Source organism: Oryzias latipes, chromosome 10 (genome assembly GCF_002234675.1).
Source record: "Oryzias latipes chromosome 10, ASM223467v1".
Taxonomy (NCBI): domain Eukaryota; kingdom Metazoa; phylum Chordata; class Actinopteri; order Beloniformes; family Adrianichthyidae; genus Oryzias; species Oryzias latipes.
In genome coordinates, this window is record NC_019868.2 from 10,403,745 (window position 1) to 10,426,696 (window position 22,952).

General features: G+C 40.1%; 1 protein-coding gene and 1 long non-coding RNA gene across 5 annotated transcripts in view; one reads left to right on the forward strand and one right to left on the reverse strand.

Annotated features, from left to right (window-relative positions):
• Positions 1-22,952, forward strand: part of drp2 (dystrophin related protein 2) — a 259,517-nt gene that overhangs the window by 157,026 nt on the left and 79,539 nt on the right. For 3 of the 4 annotated variants that reach the window (XM_023959019.1, XM_023959017.1, XM_023959018.1), the window contains one exon: positions 2,633-2,807. In XM_023959019.1, coding sequence (XP_023814787.1) covers positions 2,761-2,807 — 47 coding nt within the window. In that variant the 5' untranslated portion in view covers positions 2,633-2,760. Of the gene's footprint in view, positions 1-2,632; positions 2,808-20,719; positions 20,796-22,952 lie in introns of those variants that run through there. The other variant, XM_023959020.1, reaches the window with a different exon arrangement.
• LOC110015728 lies at positions 10,528-10,928 on the reverse strand. Its single transcript, XR_002290973.2, has 2 exons — positions 10,856-10,928; positions 10,528-10,765 (listed from the first exon to the last, which is right to left on the reverse strand). It is a non-coding gene; the product is annotated as an uncharacterized LOC110015728 (long non-coding RNA).

Consider the following 22,952-nt stretch of genomic DNA (forward strand, 5'->3'; position numbering starts at 1 on the left):
TCTCGAAGGTTGACACAGTAAAAAAAGTTGTACCGCATCTTTAGCACTTCTTAAGTCTAAGAACCCAAGCTCAGGAGAGCATCCTGATAGGGAGGCAGTTAGAAAAGCCCAAGAATCTCAGCTAAAAAAAGGACAATGTTAATTTAATGTCACCTTGGACAGTAATGAGTCACAGCTGCAGACATTTTTGTTTTTTTACTATTACTGTGCAGAGTGAAGGTTCAGAATACTGAGTGGAATGATCTGGCACAGCACATGTTCTGGGAAGACCTTAGGGGTTTCAGATTTGGTTCAAAATGTCAAATGTCAAAATTGTCTATTGTCTGCAATCCTATGTAACTATTGGTATCAATTTGATACACCCATTTCTAAGACACCTATCCCATGATCCAAACTTTCTATAAAAAACAATTGTATAAAACTTGGTCCATGTTTTCGGTGCTGTAGTTCATCATCATTCCACTAGAGGCAGTATGGGGCTTTTCCCACTCATTTCAAAATGGCTGCTTCTATGAAATCTCAAAAACACTTGGTGGGAAAACCTTTGCATATTTTTAAATCTTTATGGAGAGCAAAAAACATCTATTGTTATTCATTTGGTTATTTGTTGTATTGAAAGAATGCAATATTTGTTGATAATTAATTCTTTATAATACAGTTAAACTGTTACAAATATGTGAATTAAATTTGAGACAGTGGGTAAATAAGGTCCCCGCCCCAAAATAAACCTCATGTAAATTTGTTTGCATCTTAAGTTATAATTGTTGTGACCAAAATCTTTCCAAATCACCCAACATATCATTAATGATGCGTTTCATATCTTTAAAAATAACTCTTCTAAATGTTTTGTGTATTTTATCAAAGGGTTTTAAAAAATTCCTTAATTCTAAAAAAATAGTGATAATTCTGTCAATGCTTTGATATAGTGGATTTTACAGGATTAAGACAGCATCAGCTTCAGCCAGTGTCTAAAAGATTGACATTAGATGTGATCACATGGGTTATTGGTTTTACTACAGGGACGGATTTTAGGCCAGTTCCTGTTAACATTTGGAATACGATTAAGTCAGTTAACTGTTTTTTCTAAAATAAAACCTGGCAGTTGATGGACTGCGAACAGTTAGACCATTGTTGTGATTCCAGGGTTTGCTAATGCAGTTTTAGAACCACTAGCAAATTAAAAATACAGAAAAAGACAAATCTGAGCATCAAAATATTCGGTAGACTTCACGGCTCTTAGGTCAAAGCGTTTTTTTTGTGTTTTTTCTTAATACACTGGCTGTTTATTTAAGCTACAAAGTGACACCCTTTCAAACTGAAGTAATTGAGATCTATGCTGAAATGCACGATACAATAATTCCAGCGTGATACCTGTTACATCTTGGTTTTAACAGTCTTCTTGAATTTTTCTACGTACACTTTAATGCACACTTTTTTTTTTAAAAGAACACGTTGACTTAAGCTAAAGCTTTTGTTTTAATTTAGGTAAATCTTCATGTTTAATCATATTACTCTTTTCTGTTTTCATATACTCTGCTTCTGCCACTGAAGATGTCATGCATCTGTTCACCAACCGTTCTACAGAATAGAGACAAGTTACCGAACATTTTGATTTATTATGACCTTGAAAAGCCTCTTTTGCTGTGAATAATGCACCATGTGAGTTGATTTGCACTCTGAATTTGGGTTCTTTGATGTTTTCCCTCTTTGTTTTGTCGAGGGATTTGCACCTCTTTAAGTTGACCCTTCCATGCCCTCACACTCTAAAGTTCTGAAAAAGGAGGCTTTTTTGTATGTGTTAGTTTTTGGAGTTTAATGGAATGGAATAATGGTGCAACACAGATGTTTCAGCTTTATTTCCCCAAAAGATATCAATTTTCTTAGTATATTTTGGTGTGTTGTAGGACTCTGAACTTTAAAATTTGTTTACTTGTAAAAGTACTAAACAAGTACTTACTATACAAGCATATGCCATTTACCATTTACATATTTTCATGTAAGACAATTATCTAGTTATTGCTGTGCATAGTTTTTTTTGTGTGAGTGCCTCTTTCTTTGAAGTTCATTTTGAGGGGTTCTGCCTCTTTTTTTTATTATTTGAAGAATCATTACTATGCCATGGAATGATTTTGACCAGAACTCGGTCTCATTTCATATTTTATCATATTTGATATTTTATAAATTAACTTTATTTGTATAGTCATTTATTTTATCGCTGGTTTTCATAAAACACAAAATGCTTTGCATGACCCAAGTACAATAAAATATAAACACACACAAAAAAAATAAAAACATAATAAATAAAAGGGAAACACGGAGAATTGAATGTCCTGAGTTAATTAATTGGTCATCGATTTCTGTGTAAATAAAGTAAGAGTGTTTGAATTAAAAAAACACATAAAAACGAAACACAAAAAACAAACAAACACAAAAAGAACTTAATAAAAAAACTAACCATTTGTGGTTATTAATTAACTATATTAAAAAATGAAGAAATTGATGTAAATAAAACAAACACTTGGATGTGGTTTCTACCATTTATATATTTTAATCTAAATTAAATTTGTTTGCATATATGATCTTACCTTGAGACCACAACACTAACCTGCTGTGTCTTTTTTCTGTGTTTCAGCTGCGGGGCGGCCCTCGTGGCCGGGATGCCGCTGTGTGCCTTGCCAGTCCACTGTGGACGGTGAGGGGCAAGAAGAAGGGACTGAGTGCCGGAGACTAAGAGGAGGCGGCCCTCACCACACACCAGACATGAATCTTTGCTGGAATGAAATCAAACGAAAGTCCCACAACATTCGGTAAGAAGACAATTCTCGCTTTTGGCACTAGAATATCAAACCTATTAATCATTTTAAAAGCGTGAGATCGTTCACAGAAAAGAACAATTTTGAATCATTTCTAAGGGCAGAGAGTACTGAGGAGGTAGGCATTAAATGTTGACAGATGTGCTTTTTGGTGTTTGGCCTGCAGAACCATCAAACGTCATTAACAATGACACTGAGAATGTGAACAGCAAACAAAACAGGAATACATTGTGGTGTTTGCTATTTCTTAAAGTTTGTTTGATCGGACTAAAGTGAAAGCATAGAGAAAGTCAGACCATATAAGGAATCAAAGATGCGTTAATGAAATGAGCTATCAATACATCGAGGAAAGAAATCAAAATCATCATCTGAAGTGATTTCAACCTGTCTCTGTAGCTTTAAACTGAACTTTAAAGGATGCATTGTAGCAATAATATCCATTTCCGTCGTAATCCATAGACTGTCTCCCTCAAAACAAGAAGTTGGTCAAATAGTTTTTGGACTGGATCTCCAAAAATTGCATCAAGATACTCTGTTTGTTGTTTGTAAGGTCTTGCAAATTGTGTTACTGCCCAACCACAACGAGTGTCTGCCCTTTTTTTTAGATACTTCTGTTAAAATTGCAGCTAAAATCTTCCTTACTATTTTTAGGGAAAAAAGGAGTGCCATTGCAGACACTGATGCACAAATACATAGTAGCGGATGTTGAAGCTGTTTACTGGGTGCACACAAATTGCAAGCAACATTTAAATATGGCTGGCAGCTGTTAAAAGAAGTCATGCTTTTTTTTGCTCTTACCATTAAAATAAAAGTGTGCTTTTCTCTTTATTTCATATGGACAGATGTGAGACAATTGACAAGTTGACAGCGTGGTCTGAATGAAATTGCCTGTCTTTATTTTTCATACATATCTACATTCTGCTGGGTGCAATGCGCTTCACTGCTTCACTTGCAGGACAACTAATGACACATTAATTTGTATTTAGGTATTTTTAAACACTGTTTACTATTACCACGTTATACAAATTATGATAACTGTAACAGTAGTAATTTTTCTAGGTTCAGAACTGTTAACAGAAATCAGTGCTTCTCATTGAAACAGCAGCCAAATGTGAATTATATAAAAACAGCATAAAAACATGTAAATACTCCAGTTGCTGCAGCACATGTAATACAGATCACTACCTCATTTAGATTAAGATCTTTTTTTTTGGAACACAGTGTCCATGTAAACAAAATAAATGAGCTAATTCCAGGTAAACACTAAAAATTCATAAATGAAAGTGTGGTTAATGAAATCAGTTTGATATTTCAAATGCACATATTCAGTAGTTTAAGGTCCACAGAACTGTGGCCATCTCATATGGATAGAGAGAGAAAAAGAGAAAAAACGATAAAAATTTGAGGAGGCAGTTGATATGAATGCTAAACAAAGCGAACAAAAATTCAATGCCCAGTGTCACGGAAAAATCAATTAGAGGCAGCCCTGGTGATGAGAAGCTCTTTAAACCAACAAATACATAAAACATACACATAGCGTAGCAGAGGTGAGAGAGAATCCCAACAATTTCTGACAATGTATGTATCTATAACACAGAAGTGTTCAAAGACGAGGGAAGGAGGAAGTACGTACAGTACGTCTTTCAGGATTTTCTAAGATGATATTACCCAAATTGCAGTCCACAGAGGGCAGTTATTACTGCACGTCAGAGACTGGTGTCTACACGGTTCAACGATAGTTCAAGTTCATTACCAGAAGAAAGTTTAACGAAGGAAACACTCAGATGGTAACCTAAAAGTCCTATAACATCAGAACAGCCTTCATCAGAGTCAGATCACACCATCCATCATTGTTAGAGCAGCAGTGTTTCTTTGTTTGAACTGCTATTAATGTCCCAGAAACCTTCTGGGAGAAGTTCCTTTGGACTCATTAGACGAAACAGATTGTTTTACAGGGACAGTCTATTTTATGTTCACAGATACAAATATTACTAAACATGGAAGAGGGTTCATCAGCTTCTGAGGCTGCTTTGCTGCATCTGATGCAGGTTATTTTGAATCCAAGCAAGAGCCATCCTGAAAGTAGCCTCTTGTGAGCTCTAAAGCCTATGAACCCTGTAAGAGCTGAGAAATTGTGTCTGGAGAACCTCCTGAAACCTTAAAGAAAATAGGACTGTTTGTTGATGATTAGTGGAAATAAACAATTGCTGACTGGTGCTGAAGTCTTGTTGTTAGTCACTGAAATAATTTGATTATAACAAAAGATTGCACAACAACATTTTAAGATAAGTCCAGGCATGTTTCATTAATTATTTCAAACCGTTCTGCTAAACACTGATTTAACGACATTGTCGTATTTTTCAGTAAAATTGCATGTGTTAATGATCAAGGTATTTCAGAAACTATGATGGATTGGTCTCCTCTTCTAAAGTTAGACTATGAAAGTCTTTGACATGAAATTTTCAGATGTTATTCTCTAATGTATAATGAGAAAATCTCCAGACTTCCTGCATAATTTCTCTCTTTTTTATTTGATTGGCATCCGTGTTTGGACAGTTTGGCCCTTAATTGCTAGCTTGACCCTGATGGAGCCTGGAAGTGGGAAGGGGTAAATTAAAAAAAAGATGGTTGTTAAATTGGATAAGACAGTTTCCCCTGCAGTCCTGCTAAATAAGATCACCATGCACGACCTACAGTGGCTGTTTTTATGCATATCTGTCCTCTGCCAACATCAGGCTAAGAGAAAACACACATGAAAACAGTGGGACATCAAAGTAGAGAGAAAAGGAGCTAAGAGGAGGAACCAACAGTTGCTATTAAAAAAATCACACAGGAAAGATGCAGGTAACTGTGATTGGCAGGAACGAACACAGTGCGTGATTGAGAAAAGCCTAGTTGATCAGCTGTGAAGCTGTAAGGAAAAGCGCTGTACACAGAGAATGGTAGGGTTTGATGCCAGCTGCCTGATGGAAATAGACAACAGGTTTTCTGATCGCATTAATTAACTAAGTCTTTGTCTGAGTGAAAATCAAGATGGCTTGTTCTCTGTTCTTTCAACTGTCTCACATGAGCCCTGAAGCTCTGCTGTATTGTGCCTTGACAGAGGCTAATTTAAACCTTGGCTTGATACTGTAGTCCTTATCTCTAAAACATTCTACAGACATGAATCTGTAATGAGAAACTGCAATGCTGAGATATAAATGCTAATACGAACATCTTTGTTGTACTATATTTAAAAAGGGTTAAGCGTAAAATACATAAAAGTTTGAATAATCTCTTTTTTTCTTTCCTTTGGTATGTTTCTTGAGTGGCACTTTGAGATGATACTGGTTATAAGCTACAGTAGTTTTGGGAACTTGGCTTGACTCACATGTACATTGAAGCCCATTAAAAATTTTAATAAAAAACAGACTAATGTATTTCAAGAATTGCATCTAAAAGACTTAACCCTTTAAGCCTTTTTCTTTGAGCTACTATAACTCTTCAACTGCTGACGTAATTAATGCAGCAAATTCTGAAACAGAGAAAAGCAGCTTCACACTAATATGCAATACTTTACAGTAGGGAAATGCTTTCACAACGCAAATTAGTTGATTCTGTTGCATTGAAAAGTAGCTTTGTGCCGAAAATGTAAAGTGTTGCATAACGGCACAAAGCCAATAAGAAAAGCCATGTTTCTCCGCATCAGAATCAACTGATTTACAATGATAACATACACGGTTGAAAATTAACAATATGGCGAAGAGTGTGTACTGTTTAGATGTGACCGGCAACAACTCCAGTCTTAAAGGGTGAAAATGTGTCATTTGGAATGTGGTGCTGATATTTTCATCTCCAATGTTGGCGCAGAATGTCTTATATAAAAATTGTTTGTTCAGATAAGACTGCATATCTGAAAAAAAGATTTTTAACCTTTTTGTTTAAAGTGTTTAGTCATTCAATGTGCAACCAGTATACTGAACCACTGAGTGAGCTCCCTTCTTCAGTTCTCTTTTTCAATTCAGCTGCATGAAAGAACAGACTACAAGAGCCAATGTCAACTTTCTCAAGCTCTGAGAAAAGCATGTATTTAAACTCTGAATAATAGATAAAAATGGAGTATGTGATTCTTTCACATGGCATCGTTTTCAAAGAGATACTTTAGATCTGATACTCTCCTTTTTCCTTGAGGTAAGTATGGATAATTTTGATCTCAGCTACTTTTTGAGTTAAATGGGAGAAATTGACATCAATGAAGTCGATTGATGATTTTCTCCTCAGCAGATAAGACCAGCTGATTGCGTTGATCTGGAATTTTTTCTGAACTCTTCAAAGAGGATTTCTGTTTGTTGCTTGGATGCAAAAACATTTCACTGCTTTTGAAGTAACGGACGCGAAATGTGGTTCAGAAATTCATGTTACATTCAGACCAGTTATGCCTGATTGCAGCCTTATAGAGCAATCCACATGGATGACTCCTGTCTCAGCTCTGCTTCCCAAATGAATGTGATAGTCTGCACTGTGGTGAGAGATGCTGGGACTTGTAAAAATTCAGTCCCCTTTTGTTTTGTTGAGTTATGTTCAAGGTGACCATGTGGTAGGGTCATATGTGCTGTAGGCAGCATCTGAATGCTGTTGAGGCTCATTACTGAATCCTCACTTTCACTTAGAATGGTATTTAGAAGAAATACCAGGTGTAGGTACAGCAGAGCATTTTTTCTAAGCTGTCTTACAATGAAGCTAATTAAATTATTGATCCCAAGGTACCAAAATAAGACATGATCAGAGTGCCACATAGTATAGAGGCCAATCCTTTGGTATGCAGGGAATGCCCACAGGGCTTGGGGTGGGTGAGTCAGTGGCGTGCTATGAATTTATAAGCTGCATTTCTCAGATAGCTGCAGAAGGCCAACTACCCACACTCAACGTCTGTTTGAGGTCAAGAGGAGACCTTTAGAGTCTGTTGGATTCCCTGTCTGTCTTTGTCAGCACTTGGGTGTTTGTCTCCTTTCGTCGCTGTTTCTGCCAGTTGGTGCCCTTTTCATTCAATGTCTGTTTCACTCCCATTCACTTTCCATTCCAGCCTTGGTGCTCCTCCCCCTCATTCTCCTCTTCTGCTGTCACTATGTTTTTTCTTAAACATTTTCCTTTTTCACATACATGTCTTCACAATGTGTTTTTTTGTTTTTCCTAGCACTTTCTTGCATGTCTGATCTTGTTGCAATGCACCCTTGGTGTTTCTGTGTCCCATTTTTCCCATATCTTCAGGAAATTTCCATACAATGCCTTTGAGACTTATGGAGCTTGTGTTACACGTTGATGATAATCCTCAATATCCAAGGTGAATTTAAAACCTTCTGCAGCAGACTTGGGGAAGCCAGGAGCTAGCTATTTAAAAAAAAATGGCAGATGTATGTATGAAAAATGTGTGTGTGCTCCAAATTAGTCAAATTAATTGTGCGTGCATATGGTACTCGTTCATAAGCACTTTGAGCTTTTTTTCTCTTTTGCTGCATATCCAAGAACTATAAATAATAATAATAATTATTATAATGATATAATAATAATAATAATAATAATAATAATAATAATAATAATAATAATAATAATAATAATAATAATAATAATAATAATAATAATAATAATTATTATTATTATTATTATTTTGTTTGTATGCAGTTTGCGGCATATATCTCGGTTTGTGTGGCCGTTAACCCTGTACTACCGGACCTTTAGTTGGTGGTAAAGCTCTTTCAATTACCGTAACTCATAAACCATTTAGGCAACTAATATAATTCCAATGGTTTCCGAAGCTGAGAAAAGCAGTTTAGAGATGGCATCCAACACTTTATAGTAGTAAAGGGTTTTATGCAATTAACAAAATTCCAATGGACTCTGACACTGAAGCAGATTCTTTGTGCTGACATTGCTTTAGCACTATATGTTGTCGTGCAAAGCAGCTTTTCACTAACATTATCCTTTTATTCCAGCCTTGCTGCTCTTTCTTATCGATGAAAATTGGTTTTTCTCTTTGTAAGAGTCTGTTGGAATTACTTTAATTGCATAAACTGTTGAAAAGTTACAGTAAATCAAAGCGTGTGTGTTTTTCCTGTTGCAATGGTTAAAAATATCTCGTCATTTATTACTATAAGCAAAAGCAATGGTCTATTTTTCTATATAACTTCATAACTCCATTCCATATAATTTCACCCTCCATAGGCAGCAAATACGGTATAATTAATTTCTTCTTCTGTTGATTTTACATTTTATAAGCTCTAATAAATGTTCTTCTCTGTCTAACAATTAGCAAAGGTCACACACACAATTCCCTGTCCTCTTTATGTTCAACGCTCCCATTGACGTTGATGACACTGAGTAATGACTGACAAACCACAGAATGAATCTGTGAATAGCAATGAATCAGTTTCAAGACAGTGAGCTTAACATCAAACTCTTTTTCCAGTGATTAAACAAACCAGCGTGGAAGTTGGAGCCCCTGGCAACATTTGATAAAGAACAACTTGGTGTGCATGTGTGTGTGTTTGTACAAGAATAAGTGAGAAGAGCACTGAACTGTGATAGGTTACCAGTCATTTAGCGCTGCACAAATCAGAGTTGGTTGGCACAGATTAGAAACAATAGTGGGCTCAATGTTTTTAAAAAACGTTTTGCTTTTGTGCACAGACTCTGTAACTCTGTCACACTATCCAGAACAAATACGAGACGTTTTCTGAATTGGGATGTCATGTAATGTTTGACATAATACAAGTAGAAATAACCTACATATGTTTGAGGTATGAACACTGTAGGGTAAAATAAATTTACAGTCATAGTGTCTGGCAGTGCAGTTTGAGTGAAGATAAACCTAAAAAAGAACTGCTTTTTATGTTGAGAAACAAGAGAGCGCCTGCAAACGTTTAAATGAGCTGAAAACAGAAAACTAAAATAAACTTACTGTTCATTTGACATTTCTTTGCATGAAAGTTTTTTTTTCATGTTTTTTTAAGCATTTATTATAAACTCATCCAATGCAAGATTTGCTTAAGTTACCTACACCTTTCTTTGATCACACAACTGTTCTAGATGCATTTTGTAAACCTCTTTCTCCTCAACAATAAGTACATATTTTAAGATATTTGTTCATATTTCAGTAAAGAAACAATTTTTTTTTACATTGCTTACTTATTTTATTGGGCATGTCTATAATAGAAAAGACATTGTCAAGCATCTTTTTAGATGGATCTTAATGACGCCTGGAGGGTAAAGCTACAGGTTGGGTGGAAGTCTTTAGTTCTTCTTTTTCATACTGAAAAGCAAATTTGAAGAGCAGTTCTGAGTAAAACAAATTTTGCTTTCCAGCACTCCATGAACAAACTATTATATCATAGTTTCATAAAGCTAAAGGTTCACAGTCCTGTGCTTTACATACAGTGCATTATCACATATTTTTTTTCACCTTTTAATTAAACCTAAACCTTATGCCTTATACTCAGAGTCAAAGAGAAAATGGTTTAATTTGTAGAAATACAAAAGTAAAAGTAACTCAAAAGCTGACAAGTTCTTAGGTTGCAATCCTTAAAAGAAATGAAAGTGTAAAGTGAGAACAGTATGTTAGGTTAAGAGAATGTCTTTAGAGGACAAAAAGGCAAACACTAACAACAATTGTGTCATGGCTACAGAACACTTTTCGAACCCAGATGCTGGAACCCAGAAGAAACACAGCGGGAGGCGAGCGTTGGCGGGTAAGAGTTTTAATACGAGGAGCAGAGAGCAGAACGTGAGCAGGTCCAGATGTCGGTTCCGAACTGAAAGACAGAAGTAAGCGGCGTCACTGGTGGATTTCTCCGTAGGCCGATGTTGACGAGGGTGGAGACACTTGATGAGGCAGAGGCTCGTGGTGGGACCGCAGGAGAGGACAGACTGATGAGAACGGCTGGGAACTGATTCGAGCGACCACTCGTGGTACTGGATTCCTGAGGGTGAGTAGAGAGAGAGACAGGTTTAGTCATAGGCTTGACGTAGCGAAAACGAACAATAGCTTGACTTGAGGACCAACTATGCACCATCAGGGGCAACGGACTGGCGAAGACTGATGATCCTGTGGCTCCTTATGAAGGCGGATGAGGTGATGAGGTAAGTGGTCGCAGGTGTTGAGAATCAGCAGCCAAGCGGAGAGGAGAGGGGGAGGAGGCCGACAGAGGCACCATGTCAGTACCCCCCCTCAACGACCGCCTCCAGGCGGTCAAGGGCGGCGATCAGGGTGGGCACGGTAGAAATCCTCAATGAGAGAGGGGTCCAAAATAAACGAGCGGGGAATCCATGAGCGCTCCTCCGGACCGTAGCCCACCCAGTCGACCAGGAACTGGAATCCACGACCCCTCCGACGGACGTCCAAAATCCGGCTGACGTCATAGGCCGGAGCGCCGTCGATGACCCGGGCGGGCGGTGGGGAAGTGGACGGCGGGCACAGAGGACTGTCCTGGACTGGCTTGATCTGGGAGATGTGAAACGACGGGTGGACCTTCAGGGCTTTGGGCAAACGAAGACGGACACAGGTAGGGTTGATGAGTTTGTCTATGACGTAAGGACCGATGAATCGGGGAGCCAGTTTCTTGGAAGATGCCTGAATGGGGATATTGCGAGTAGAGAGCCAAACCCTCTGACCTGGTTGATAGTCGGGTCCCACCACCCTGCGACGGTTGGCGATCCGGCAGTTGCTCTCCTTGGTGCGGAGGAGAGCGGCCTTCGTCTGAGTCCAGACGCGTTGACAACGCTGGAGGTGATGTTGGACGGAAGGCACTGCCAGATCCAACTCCTGGGATGGAAACAGAGGTGGTGAGTACCCTAGGGCGGCCTCAAAAGGAGAGATCCCGGTGGCAGATGAAGGATGAGTGTTATGGGCGTACTCTATCCATACCAGGAAGGTGGACCAGTCCTTTTCATTCTGTGCCGCCAGACAGCGAAGAGCTGCCTCCAGCTCCTGGTTCGCTCTCTCCGCTTGACCGTTCGACTGGGGATGATAGCCTGACGAGAGACTGACCGTGGCCCCCAAGGCCGAGCAGAAGGCCTTCCACACTTGTGACGTGAATTGGGGGCCGCGGTCGGAGACAATGTCCATAGGGATGCCATGGTGGCGAAAAACATGGTTGACCATCAGGTCAGCAGTCACAGTGGCCGTGGGGAGTTGAGGAAGGGGAATGAAGTGAGCCATTTTCGAAAAACGATCAATAACAGTGAGGACGGTAGTGTTACCGTGTGACGGGGGAAGACCTGTGACGAAATCCATGGCCAGATGGGACCAGGGCCGATCGGGAGTGGAGAGTGGATGAAGCAGACCTGCCGGAGCTGAGGATGAAGATTTCGATCGGGCGCACGTGGAGCAGGCTGCGACATAATCTCGCACGTCCTTTTCCATGGCAGGCCAATGGAACCTTTTGCGGATGAGGTTAAGAGTCCGGTGAACCCCCCCATGGCAAGCCAAGCGGGATGCATGCCCCCAGGTGATGACCTCGGACCGGAGATCAGCTGGGACGAACAAGGTACCCCTGGGGACAGGAGGGTGGTCAGCATTGTCTCTCAGGGCTTGGAGTACCTTGTTCTCGATGTCCCACGTGAGGGTTCCGATGACGCAGGTGGAAGGAAGGATGGTGGCCGGGGCGCGTTCTGATGGACTGTACTTTCGGGACAGGGCGTCAGGCTTGATATTTCGGGATCCGGGTCTGTAGGTGATTACAAAATTGAAGCGGTCAAAAAAAAGACACCAACGAGCTTGCCTGGAGTTGAGTCGTTTGGCTGAGCGGAGATAGGCCAGGTTCTTGTGGTCTGTCCACACGATGAATGGCTGTTCTGCTCCCTCCAACCAGTGACGCCATTCCTCCAATGCCAGCTTGATGGCAAGTAGTTCCCGGTTGCCGACATCATAGTTTCTTTCTGCTGGTGATAGTTTTCGTGAAAAATAAGCACAAGGTTTTAATTTGTCAGTTGAGGCCTCTTTTTGGGAGAGGACGGCACCCACACCGGTATCAGAAGCGTCCACCTCGACAATGAATTGACGAGATGGGTCAGGTTGGATGAGGATGGGTGCGGATACGAAAAGGTCCTTCAGTTTATCGAAGGCTTGTTGGGCTTCAGTAGACCAGGCAAAGGGATGAGTAGTGGAAGTAAGGCGTGTGAGAGGAGAAGCGATGCTGCTGTAATTCCTGATAAATCGCCTATAAAAGTTGGCGAAGCCTAAGAACTGCTGAAGTTTTTTCCGTGTGTCTGGAGGTGCCCAGTTGGCGACGGCCTCTATCTTAGAGGGGTCAGGTCGGATGCAACCTGCCTCGATGACGTAGCCGAGAAACTGAACGGTTGGAACATGAAATTCGCATTTCTCGAATTTTACATAGAGTTGGTTTTCCAAAAGTCTCTCAAGCACGAGACGTACGTGATGTTCATGCTGGGCCTGATCATGGGAATAGATGAGAATGTCATCGAGGTAGACGAAGATGAAGCGATTAAGGAAGTCACGGAGAATGTCGTTGACCAACCGCTGGAAGACTGCAGGGGCGTTGGTGAGGCCAAAGGGCATGACCAAATATTCATAGTGCCCTAAGGGGGTTTTAAATGCAGTCTTCCATTCGTCGCCTTCCTTGATACGAACCAGATGGTACGCATTGCGGAGGTCTAATTTCGTGAAGATACGGGCTTGTTGAAGAGAGTCAAAAACAGACGTGATTAAAGGCAAGGAATATTTATCTTTGACGGTGATCTGATTTAGTTCGCGGTAGTCGATGCAAGGCCTGAGTGTCTTATCTTTCTTAGCCACGAAGAAAAAACCAGCCCCCACAGGGGAGGAAGAGGGTCGTATGTGACCTAACGAGAGCGCTTCCTGGATGTACTGTTCCATGGCGCTTCTTTCGGGACCGGACAAGTTGAACAGCCGCCCCTTAGGTAAAGGAGCGCCAGGAAGGAGAGTAATGGCGCAATCGTAAGGTCTATGCGGGGGAAGAGCGCTAGCCTTAGATTTGCTGAAAACTGCTTTTAAGTCGTGATAACAAGACGGAATGGAAACCAGATCTACAGAGGCGGGACTCTCGGTATCTATGGGGGGAACACGGGGAACAGCGGACAGTAAACAGTTTGCAAGGCAATAAGGACTCCACTGAGTGACAGATCCCTGAGCCCAGTTAAATTGGGGATTATGTAATCTGAGCCAGGTGAACCCTAACACTATGGGGGTATGGGCGGACTGGGTGATGTAAAACTGAATTGATTCCCTATGGTTACCTGACGTGACGAGGAGAATGGGCTTGGTGCGATGGGTAATACGGGACAGGTGTTGTCCCCCGAGGCCCGAGGCTTCAATGGGGTTTTCTAGGGGCTCTGTGGGGATAGACAAGTGGTCAACTACACGAAAGTCAATTAAGCTCTGTTCCGCCCCAGAATCTACGAGGGCCCTGAGATCATGAACTTGGCGATCGAGGCATAACTTGACAGGTAAATACATGAATTCTTTACCAGAATCTGTGGCAGATAACTCCCCTCGCGGCCTGTCGTCTAGCGAGGGGCTGGGAAGTTTAAACGAACTGGGCATCCCGAGACTAGATGGCCTTTAGCCCCGCAGTAAAAACAGGCTCCAGCTTCGCGTCTTTTGCGCCGTTCCTCTTCTGACAGCCTTGAGTGGCCGATCTGCATGGGTTCCTCCATAGTCTTGGAGGGGACAGGACACTCAGCAGCATACAGGCCTGGATCGATCGGTGGAGCGTGGATGGACTTAGTCGGGGGACGTGGAGCCGGATGACCTCGTTCTTTTTGGCGCTCACGTATCCTAACGTCCGACCGGAGAGCGGCGGACACTAACTCCTCAAAGGATCGTGCTTCCGGTTGAGAACAAAGGTGGTCTTTAATTTGTTCATTCAAGGACTGGTAAAAAACGCCTTTGAGGGCCAGATCGGGCCAGCCAGCTTCAACCGCTAGAATGCGGAAATCGATGACGTGATCGCTAACAGCACGGTTCCGCTGTTTGAGTGCGAGCAGCCGCCGGGTTGCCTCTTCCTGTTTACGAGGTTGGTCGAATATCAGGCGGAATTCGCCGAGGAATCGCTCGTAAGACAGGTGAGAGATGGGATTGGCAGAGAGAAAAGCTTGGGCCCACTGGAGAGCTTTACTTCGTAGAGAATTAATGATAAGGGTGATCTTACTGTGGTCGGACTGGTAGAATCGGGGAGCTTGTTGACATATTAACTGGCACTGCAGCAAAAATCCTCCGCAGGCTTCCACCTCCCCGAAGAAAGGTTCCGGTTGGAGTCGGATGTTTTCGGTTGCGGACGGCACTCCGGAAGCGGAAGGAGCTGGGACGACAGGAGTATTGACTGTGGCAGGTGAAACCTGGGAAAACTGGCTGGTTAGTTCATGTAAGGTCTGGGTCATACCATCGAGGCGATGAAAGAGATCCTGCTGGGCAGCCGCCATTTGCGACAGAGCGTCCGCTTGACGTCCCAGCATAATGCCTTGTTGGGAAACGGCTAATCTGAGTCCTTCTGGGTCAGCTGGGTTGGGATTATGGCCAGTCCGTTCTGTCATGGCTACAGAACACTTTTCGAACCCAGATGCTGGAACCCAGAAGAAACACAGCGGGAGGCGAGCGTTGGCGGGTAAGAGTTTTAATACGAGGAGCAGAGAGCAGAACGTGAGCAGGTCCAGATGTCGGTTCCGAACTGAAAGACAGAAGTAAGCGGCGTCACTGGTGGATTTCTCCGTAGGCCGATGTTGACGAGGGTGGAGACACTTGATGAGGCAGAGGCTCGTGGTGGGACCGCAGGAGAGGACAGACTGATGAGAACGGCTGGGAACTGATTCGAGCGACCACTCGTGGTACTGGATTCCTGAGGGTGAGTAGAGAGAGAGACAGGTTTAGTCATAGGCTTGACGTAGCGAAAACGAACAATAGCTTGACTTGAGGACCAACTATGCACCATCAGGGGCAACGGACTGGCGAAGACTGATGATCCTGTGGCTCCTTATGAAGGCGGATGAGGTGATGAGGTAAGTGGTCGCAGGTGTTGAGAATCAGCAGCCAAGCGGAGAGGAGAGGGGGAGGAGGCCGACAGAGGCACCATGTCAAATTGCATTTGCAGTGAAGCTGTTATAGATTAAACAAAAATGAAAGACAATACCAGAGCGGTTCCATATAAAATAATTTTCTCAGTGCAATTGAACTGTTTGATGGTCATTTCTCAGGGACTGTTCCACCATCAATAACTGACCAACAGCTCATTGATCTGTTCGTGGATTACTCCGACCGATGACTATTCAGTGATCAGCACTGTCATCTTGAATCACCCATTCTTTGGTTTCAAAACCCAAACTTGAACACAAAAACGTTGAGTTTTATTATGAAGGATCTGAATATTCAAAATGCCTGTTTTGTAATTTTTCTAAACTGTATTGGCAAAGTCTGCCTTTCATTAGCTGCTCATTGTGCTTGCATTAATGTGCATGACCTAATCAATTGTCCTTGATCCTTAAAGGATTTATTCCAAAACAAGATTTCACACATTTGCCTGCACTCCTCAGTCCGGTATTATGTCAAAACCCTGTAGATATACAAGATGGAAAAAATACCCACAATGTTTTGAACTGTTTCATACACTCCCATGCACTTAAACAATAAAACTGCAGCTCCACTGTTCGTCCCCACTCTTGCATAAACAGAAACACACAGCTTCTGATTGACAGCAACTGCAATTCAGACACACACAACCATCTGCAGTGCTCTACATCACTGCTCCGCTGTAGAAGTCCCACACAAAGCATAAAGCACTCAGCGTCAGCAGCGTTTCCTTGTGCTTCCCATTTGTCATCTTTTATTATTTCCAAGTGTATCTTCTTTCCTCAACACTCATTTATTATCTGCTTCTGGGCTGTGTAAAAGAAAAAGAAATAGAAATCTTCCTTTATGTTAGTCTGTGCACTCTCCTACCTTTCTTTGTAGCGCAATGCAAGCACACTGATAATGTCTTCAGCCATTTATTTTTCAGAGTAAAGAATTGTTCCCCAAATTGCAAGACTTTAGTCAGACAGGTACATTCTATAGACATAGTTTTAAAAGTTTGAGAGGCTTTTCATTATAATTTGCGATAGCGAACAATGGAGACTAAACTGTTATAGTTCAAAATTAAACAAATTTCTTCTTATCATTGAAGCCTAATGCAGTTTTACTTTTAAATTTTTACTGTATTCTTTAAAAAACTTAATAATTTGTTCTCCCATGGGATGGGAAGTTGTTACACTTGTTCCATTTTGTCCTAAAAAAAAGGCCAAATCAATTGCATTTGCCTAAAACATTACATTGAAGGTGTCAGTTTTTGCAAATACAAAACTTTTAATACAGTATTGACATTTAATAAAATACATATAAACATGCAGTCTTACTTTTTGCCAAGTCTCATTTCATTTTTGTGCACACACTATAATTTTCATTTATAACTCAAGTTAGGTTGTTGTAAACCAAACTCCAGGGTAAAAATTGGATCAACAGTTTGCTTGATTATTTTAACTCAATATAAAAATCAGGAAAAACATAAATTTGTTAAATAAAACCACTATGACCCAAAAACATTATTGCTCCAAAAACACACCCCAACATTATTAACCCAAGTATTTTAAGAGTGCAGTTTAACACATTTTATTTGGTCCCTGACCTCACAGCCAGAGGTTTGCATGTTCGCCCTGTTTTCTCCAGGCATTAATAAATCTCTGTAATCGTTGACAGTTTATTTATGACAACTTTTAACAAATCAAAATACATTTTTCTCCCTGTTGGTTACCTTCATTATGGCTTAAAATACATTTTGCTCTGTGTCTACTTTTGTGTACATAAAACAATTTATGACAAAATTGTTATTAATAATACTAATGACAACATGCAGTGTATTTAATTGTTTAGAAACCTCCATTCAATGTTTTTTTTTATGTATAAAAACAATTATTAGACATGGAAAACTCCCCACTACTCTACTTTTGCACATCTAGGTTCATGCATTATGAGGTGGTTTGGGGGCGCTGTCAGGGCTTGATGGAAAGAAGAGTTTCAGAAATGATAAAGACAACATTACTTATGCAGTCTGTAGCACAGTGTCAGCAGTTACCATGGTTTCAAGCAGCAGAGTTAAGATATGGTTGCTGCTGAGAAAATCGTCCAGAATGGTACAGATAAACAAATGTGATGGGAGTAGGTCATCCTAACCTTGCCAAGTCCTTATCATGCAAAAAAAAGAAAAAAAAAAGTTTTTAAATGCTCCTATTCCTTCCTTTATGGCACAAAGTGTGCACACTGTGCTTGCAACTGTTGGTATCAAATTCCAGTTTGGGCGTGTTGCTGATATCTTTTTTGAATGTGAAAAATGTGCAGGTGAGATGTCGGAGTTGCAAGCCAACTCCTCTCTGCTAACTGTAGCAGTGCAGTACTAGTACTTTATTAGATTGTCTTTGTTGTTTTACTACAGATATCATTTCTGCAAAAATCCTATATTAAATGACCAATTTACAGGAGATTAATTGAAAACAAAACAAAACAAGGTTTGACATTGCTTAGAATAATATAAAAGTGGTTTTATGGTTTGAGTACATTGGTTGCAAAGCTGAAACTTAAGCCATCACTTTATAAATAACATAAATTGATGAATAATTTGGATGCATGTCTTATAGCAGGACTGGAGAGAAGACAAAAGGAAGGAATAATGTTGTTGAAAAGAGGAGTCATGTAATGCCAACTGATGTGTGTGGCCTGGTTTATGAAACTATAGATTCTGGCAGTGCATGATATTTTTTTTCTTTGTCTTCCATCAGAGGTCACCACTGCAAATCATCTGTTTACATTTAACCTTATCCTCTACATCCTCTTCATCCTCCTCACTCACAGAAACAAGTCTCATGTCCTCCTTTACTATATCGACAAGCCTCCTCTTTCGTCTAAGCCTATTTCCTGGTAGCTTTAACCTCATCATCCTGTTGCCAACATAATCACTGTTCCTTCTCTTACTGAGTACAAACAAAAAACTTACCGTAGTTTGAGTTCTCTGCATTAAACACTAAATGATCTAAAATGAGCTGTTACTCTGATGGATTCCTTCCTGATCCTATCCATCCTCATCACTCCTTAAGAGAACCTTAACATCTTAAACTCTGCTGCCTCCAGCTCTGCCTCCTGTTTCTGTCTCAGTCTCTAAACCAACAGCATGACTGCTCTCACCACAGTCTTCTATACTTTTCCTTTCTATCTTGCTGATACTCTTCTCTCATAAATTACACCTGAAACCTTCATCCACCCATTTTAACCTGCTTGCATGCACCTCTTCACCTCTTTCCCATACTCTTTGTTACTCTGGACTGTTGACCCCAAAATGCTAAAACAGTTGAAAGTCCTTTTCAACTGCAAAAATCCTCCACCTTCCTGACCCATGTGCCCTGTAACTTTATGGTTCCACTTCAGTTCCTCTCATTAGCTGCGTTTTCATTGACTATGAAATTGGATTTGCATTACACAATTTACCTAATGGAAAGAGACGTATCGAAATTGACATATTTCATAAAACTACAATGGAGACACTTTTTTTGAATTAAATAAGTCAGATAGATAGCGATGGTAATGCGCTTCTTTGTAGGAACTGGCAGCCTTGGGCATTGCACAGGGGGGGGCCCCCAAGAGGTCCCACAGCATCACACAGCTCATCAAAAGTTGAGCGAGTCATGTGGAATTGTTGGATCACCAACCACTTTTTCCCAAGAGGGCTTCACCCGTAGCCGCTCCCACGTGTAAGTGCTTGCTGCTCCATGGCCTGAAATAAGACGCCGATGTCTCCTTTGATAGATGATGATGAGCGCTAGTGTCGTGGCCGAATTTTGAATGTATCTGCTTTAAATCATTGTTCACATCCATCGGCAATGTTTTTGAATGACTTATTGCGTGAGTTGGTTTGTGTTTTGTCGCATAATTGTAATTTAATGGCAAAAAGTGTAATAGCGAAATTGTGTTTTTTTCAACATTTGCGGAATTTTGATAAAGTTTTGCACATATGTGTTATACAAACGCAGCACAGATACTCTGTGTGTTAATTGCTGCAGCTGACCTTCATACCTCTCCTTTCCAGATCAATCCTCAACCTCTCTGGATGTCCCTTCACCTGCTCTCTCCTCTCACTACAGATCACAATATCATCTGCAAACATTATAGTCCACACAGATTCCTATAACCTCAGCTGTCAGTCTGTCCATCACCATAGAAACAAGAAGGAGCTCAAAGCTGATCCTTGTTGCAGTCCTGCCTCCACCTTGAACTCCTTTGTCACACCAACAGCACATCTCACCGCTGTCTGTCAGACCTCATACATGTCCTTAACACTTTCTGTTGACACACTATTAATTTTATCAGATATTTCAATTCCTGCAGATGACTCTAGAAGATATACTTCTGTGACGGTTGAATTTACACCGTACCTGGGCAGATTGCTGGAGAAGAAGACAACCAGGCAAAAAAAAAGGCTTAACAGTCTCAACAGCTTTGTGTTTGTTATTTTTTAAATCAATAAAATTCTACTTAATCAAACTTTTTTAAAGCTTAACTGCCCTCTACCTGAAGACGTCAGATATTGTGTTTCCAATGGGGAAGAAGTTCCCCATTGTGGGATAAATAAAGTATCAATTTTCCCCCCCTTTTAAGACCAGATCAATGTGTTCAATTATGTTTATGCATGACACCTTAAAATGGGCATGTACATAATTTAGCTATTTGTGTGAAAATGCACCAGTCAGGAAATTGGTTTTGTGGTCTCAGTTTAAAAAATGTCAAATTGTAACAAAAATGTAACAGTATTCAACCATAGAAACAATAGAATCTTCAAATTTTCAATTATGATTATGTTGAGGTTTAAAAAAAGTGTTATTGCAGATGACTCACAGAAAATCAATAGTTTAAACAAGAACAAAAATCTGGAATATTTGAGTGGAACATCAGGTTCACAGGTAAACCTGCAACTTTTGTTTAAAAAAAGAAATGAGACAGATGAAGAATGTTATGACTTATTTGACAAACATGGACAGAAAATGCCTTAATATTTACATTACATTGTGACAATCTTTACAATTATAAAGTATTAGTCCTAAAGTGGAAAAGTAAATGGTATGCAGGTGTTACGTTAACATCTGCTATTACATACAGCTGCATTTTATACAGACAGCAGGAAAATATGGACAGTCTTCTTGTTTTGCAAAACAAATACTACAAAGCTTAAAGACAAAATAATTTTCATACTGAAGACCAATTTCTGTGATTTTTCTCTTACATGTTTCAACTTTTTAGCCTTTTTTGTGTTTTATGGTTAAAACCCAATGACAGTAACATTGAAGTAAAAACCATGACACATTTTAAAAACTGTAACAACCACAGGTTGCTGAGTTATTTTTTAAATATTACAATAAACAATCAGCTCTATAGGACTCAAACTCTTGTTTTAGTTCAAAACTGTAAAATAAGATGTTGTTTTCTGAGAGATTCAAATGACTTGACACTATCAGTCATCAGAACTTTAAAAGTTAGGACCTTTCAAAGAAGCAGCTGCAACATGCAAACAATAAAAATACCAAACCTGAGAAAACCATGCACATGACCTTAAAGCCAGGTTTAATCAACAATATCTGATGTGGTATGGCGTTCAGAAATGATACCTTGTCTTTCAAATGATGGACATACAGTCCTGAACTTTCCTTCAAAATCTTTCTGCACCAACCATGAGTGAAGTGACAATGTGACACGATGTGTTGCTTTTTAGATTTGAAAGCATACCCTCTGAAAAAACTGCAATTATTCTGTTGAATCAAAAATGTACAGTTACTTAAGAACTTTTGCAGTGATGCTTTATATGCAAAAGTGGGGAGACAAGGCCATTCTCAAAGGATTTTTCTCAGCCCAGAGGCAAAGGAACAGTAAACTTCAAGCTGTTTATTAACAAAGAAGAGATCTCCACACTGAGGTCTGAGATTTCAGCCAGACAGATTTCTATTACACTATTTTTGTTATTCTCAAACCACAGCAGTCAAGTAACTTAATATGGGTGGGGGTTAGTTAGGCAGCTAATACTGGTTTCAACTAAAGGTTGGGAGAACTGATTAAGAAAAAACAAATCGATTTGCCCCAGTCCCTTTTTTTTACGGTTCAGACAGTATGATCACAGTATTGGCAACATGTTTCACAAAATAGAATGAAAACTGAAACTATTCCCAGTTTCTGGCAACAAGAACTGAGTATTAGACATGAAGGAAAGATCAGCTTTAAATGTTTTGTATAATATTTATATTTGCTTGTCAGAGGCCAGACTCTTGATTAGCTGCTGGCACAAGTAAGTTGGCGATTGGTTCATCAATATAGATGGAAGACTTGTGGAAAAGGTTGTAACTTTAGTTTATTTGTAGATCTAGATGTGCATCCTCAATAAGAAAGGACTTTCACATCCGTATATGTTATTTTACAGCCACAAATTGTCTTTACACAAGGGCAAATGGGTGTTGCACCAGCATAAAATAAGAATGTTCTTGCAGGTTTTTCTGTTTTGTCATATTGATGCAGGAATTTTGTTTGTGCGTGCAAAATGCAAATACACGTGGGGATTTTCTGACAACAGTAAAATACTATTCCCAGAAATAAAACTCCATATATAACTATCCAGGAAGATGCATCAGTGATTAGCATGCAACATTGATTCACATCTGCAAGAACAGAATTTCAATGAACACAAAGCTCACAGTTTGCTAAACATATTGTCTTTTTTTTTTTACGCATTGTAATTATGATTCTTCACCACTGCTACCAGAGCGGATAAAGCCGGTATCAGTTTGGTGTCATTTTCACAGATGGCGATTTGAACCTCAGCTGCTGCAGAGGAACTTCATGCATCTCAGATATTGAGCAGAAGCTGTCATCCCTTTAGATATTTGTCAAAAGAAAAAAATGGAAAGAAACTGCCTCAAACCTTGATTCCAGCTATTCTCCCACTGTTAAGTCAACTGAATTTACCTGGTTTTAAAGCAGTTTAAATGTTACTCAGTGTGTTATCTGTATGCCCACTGTACTTAGATGATCTACTAAGAGCAGGTGAATTTGTTGGTGACAAATTAAAAATCGAG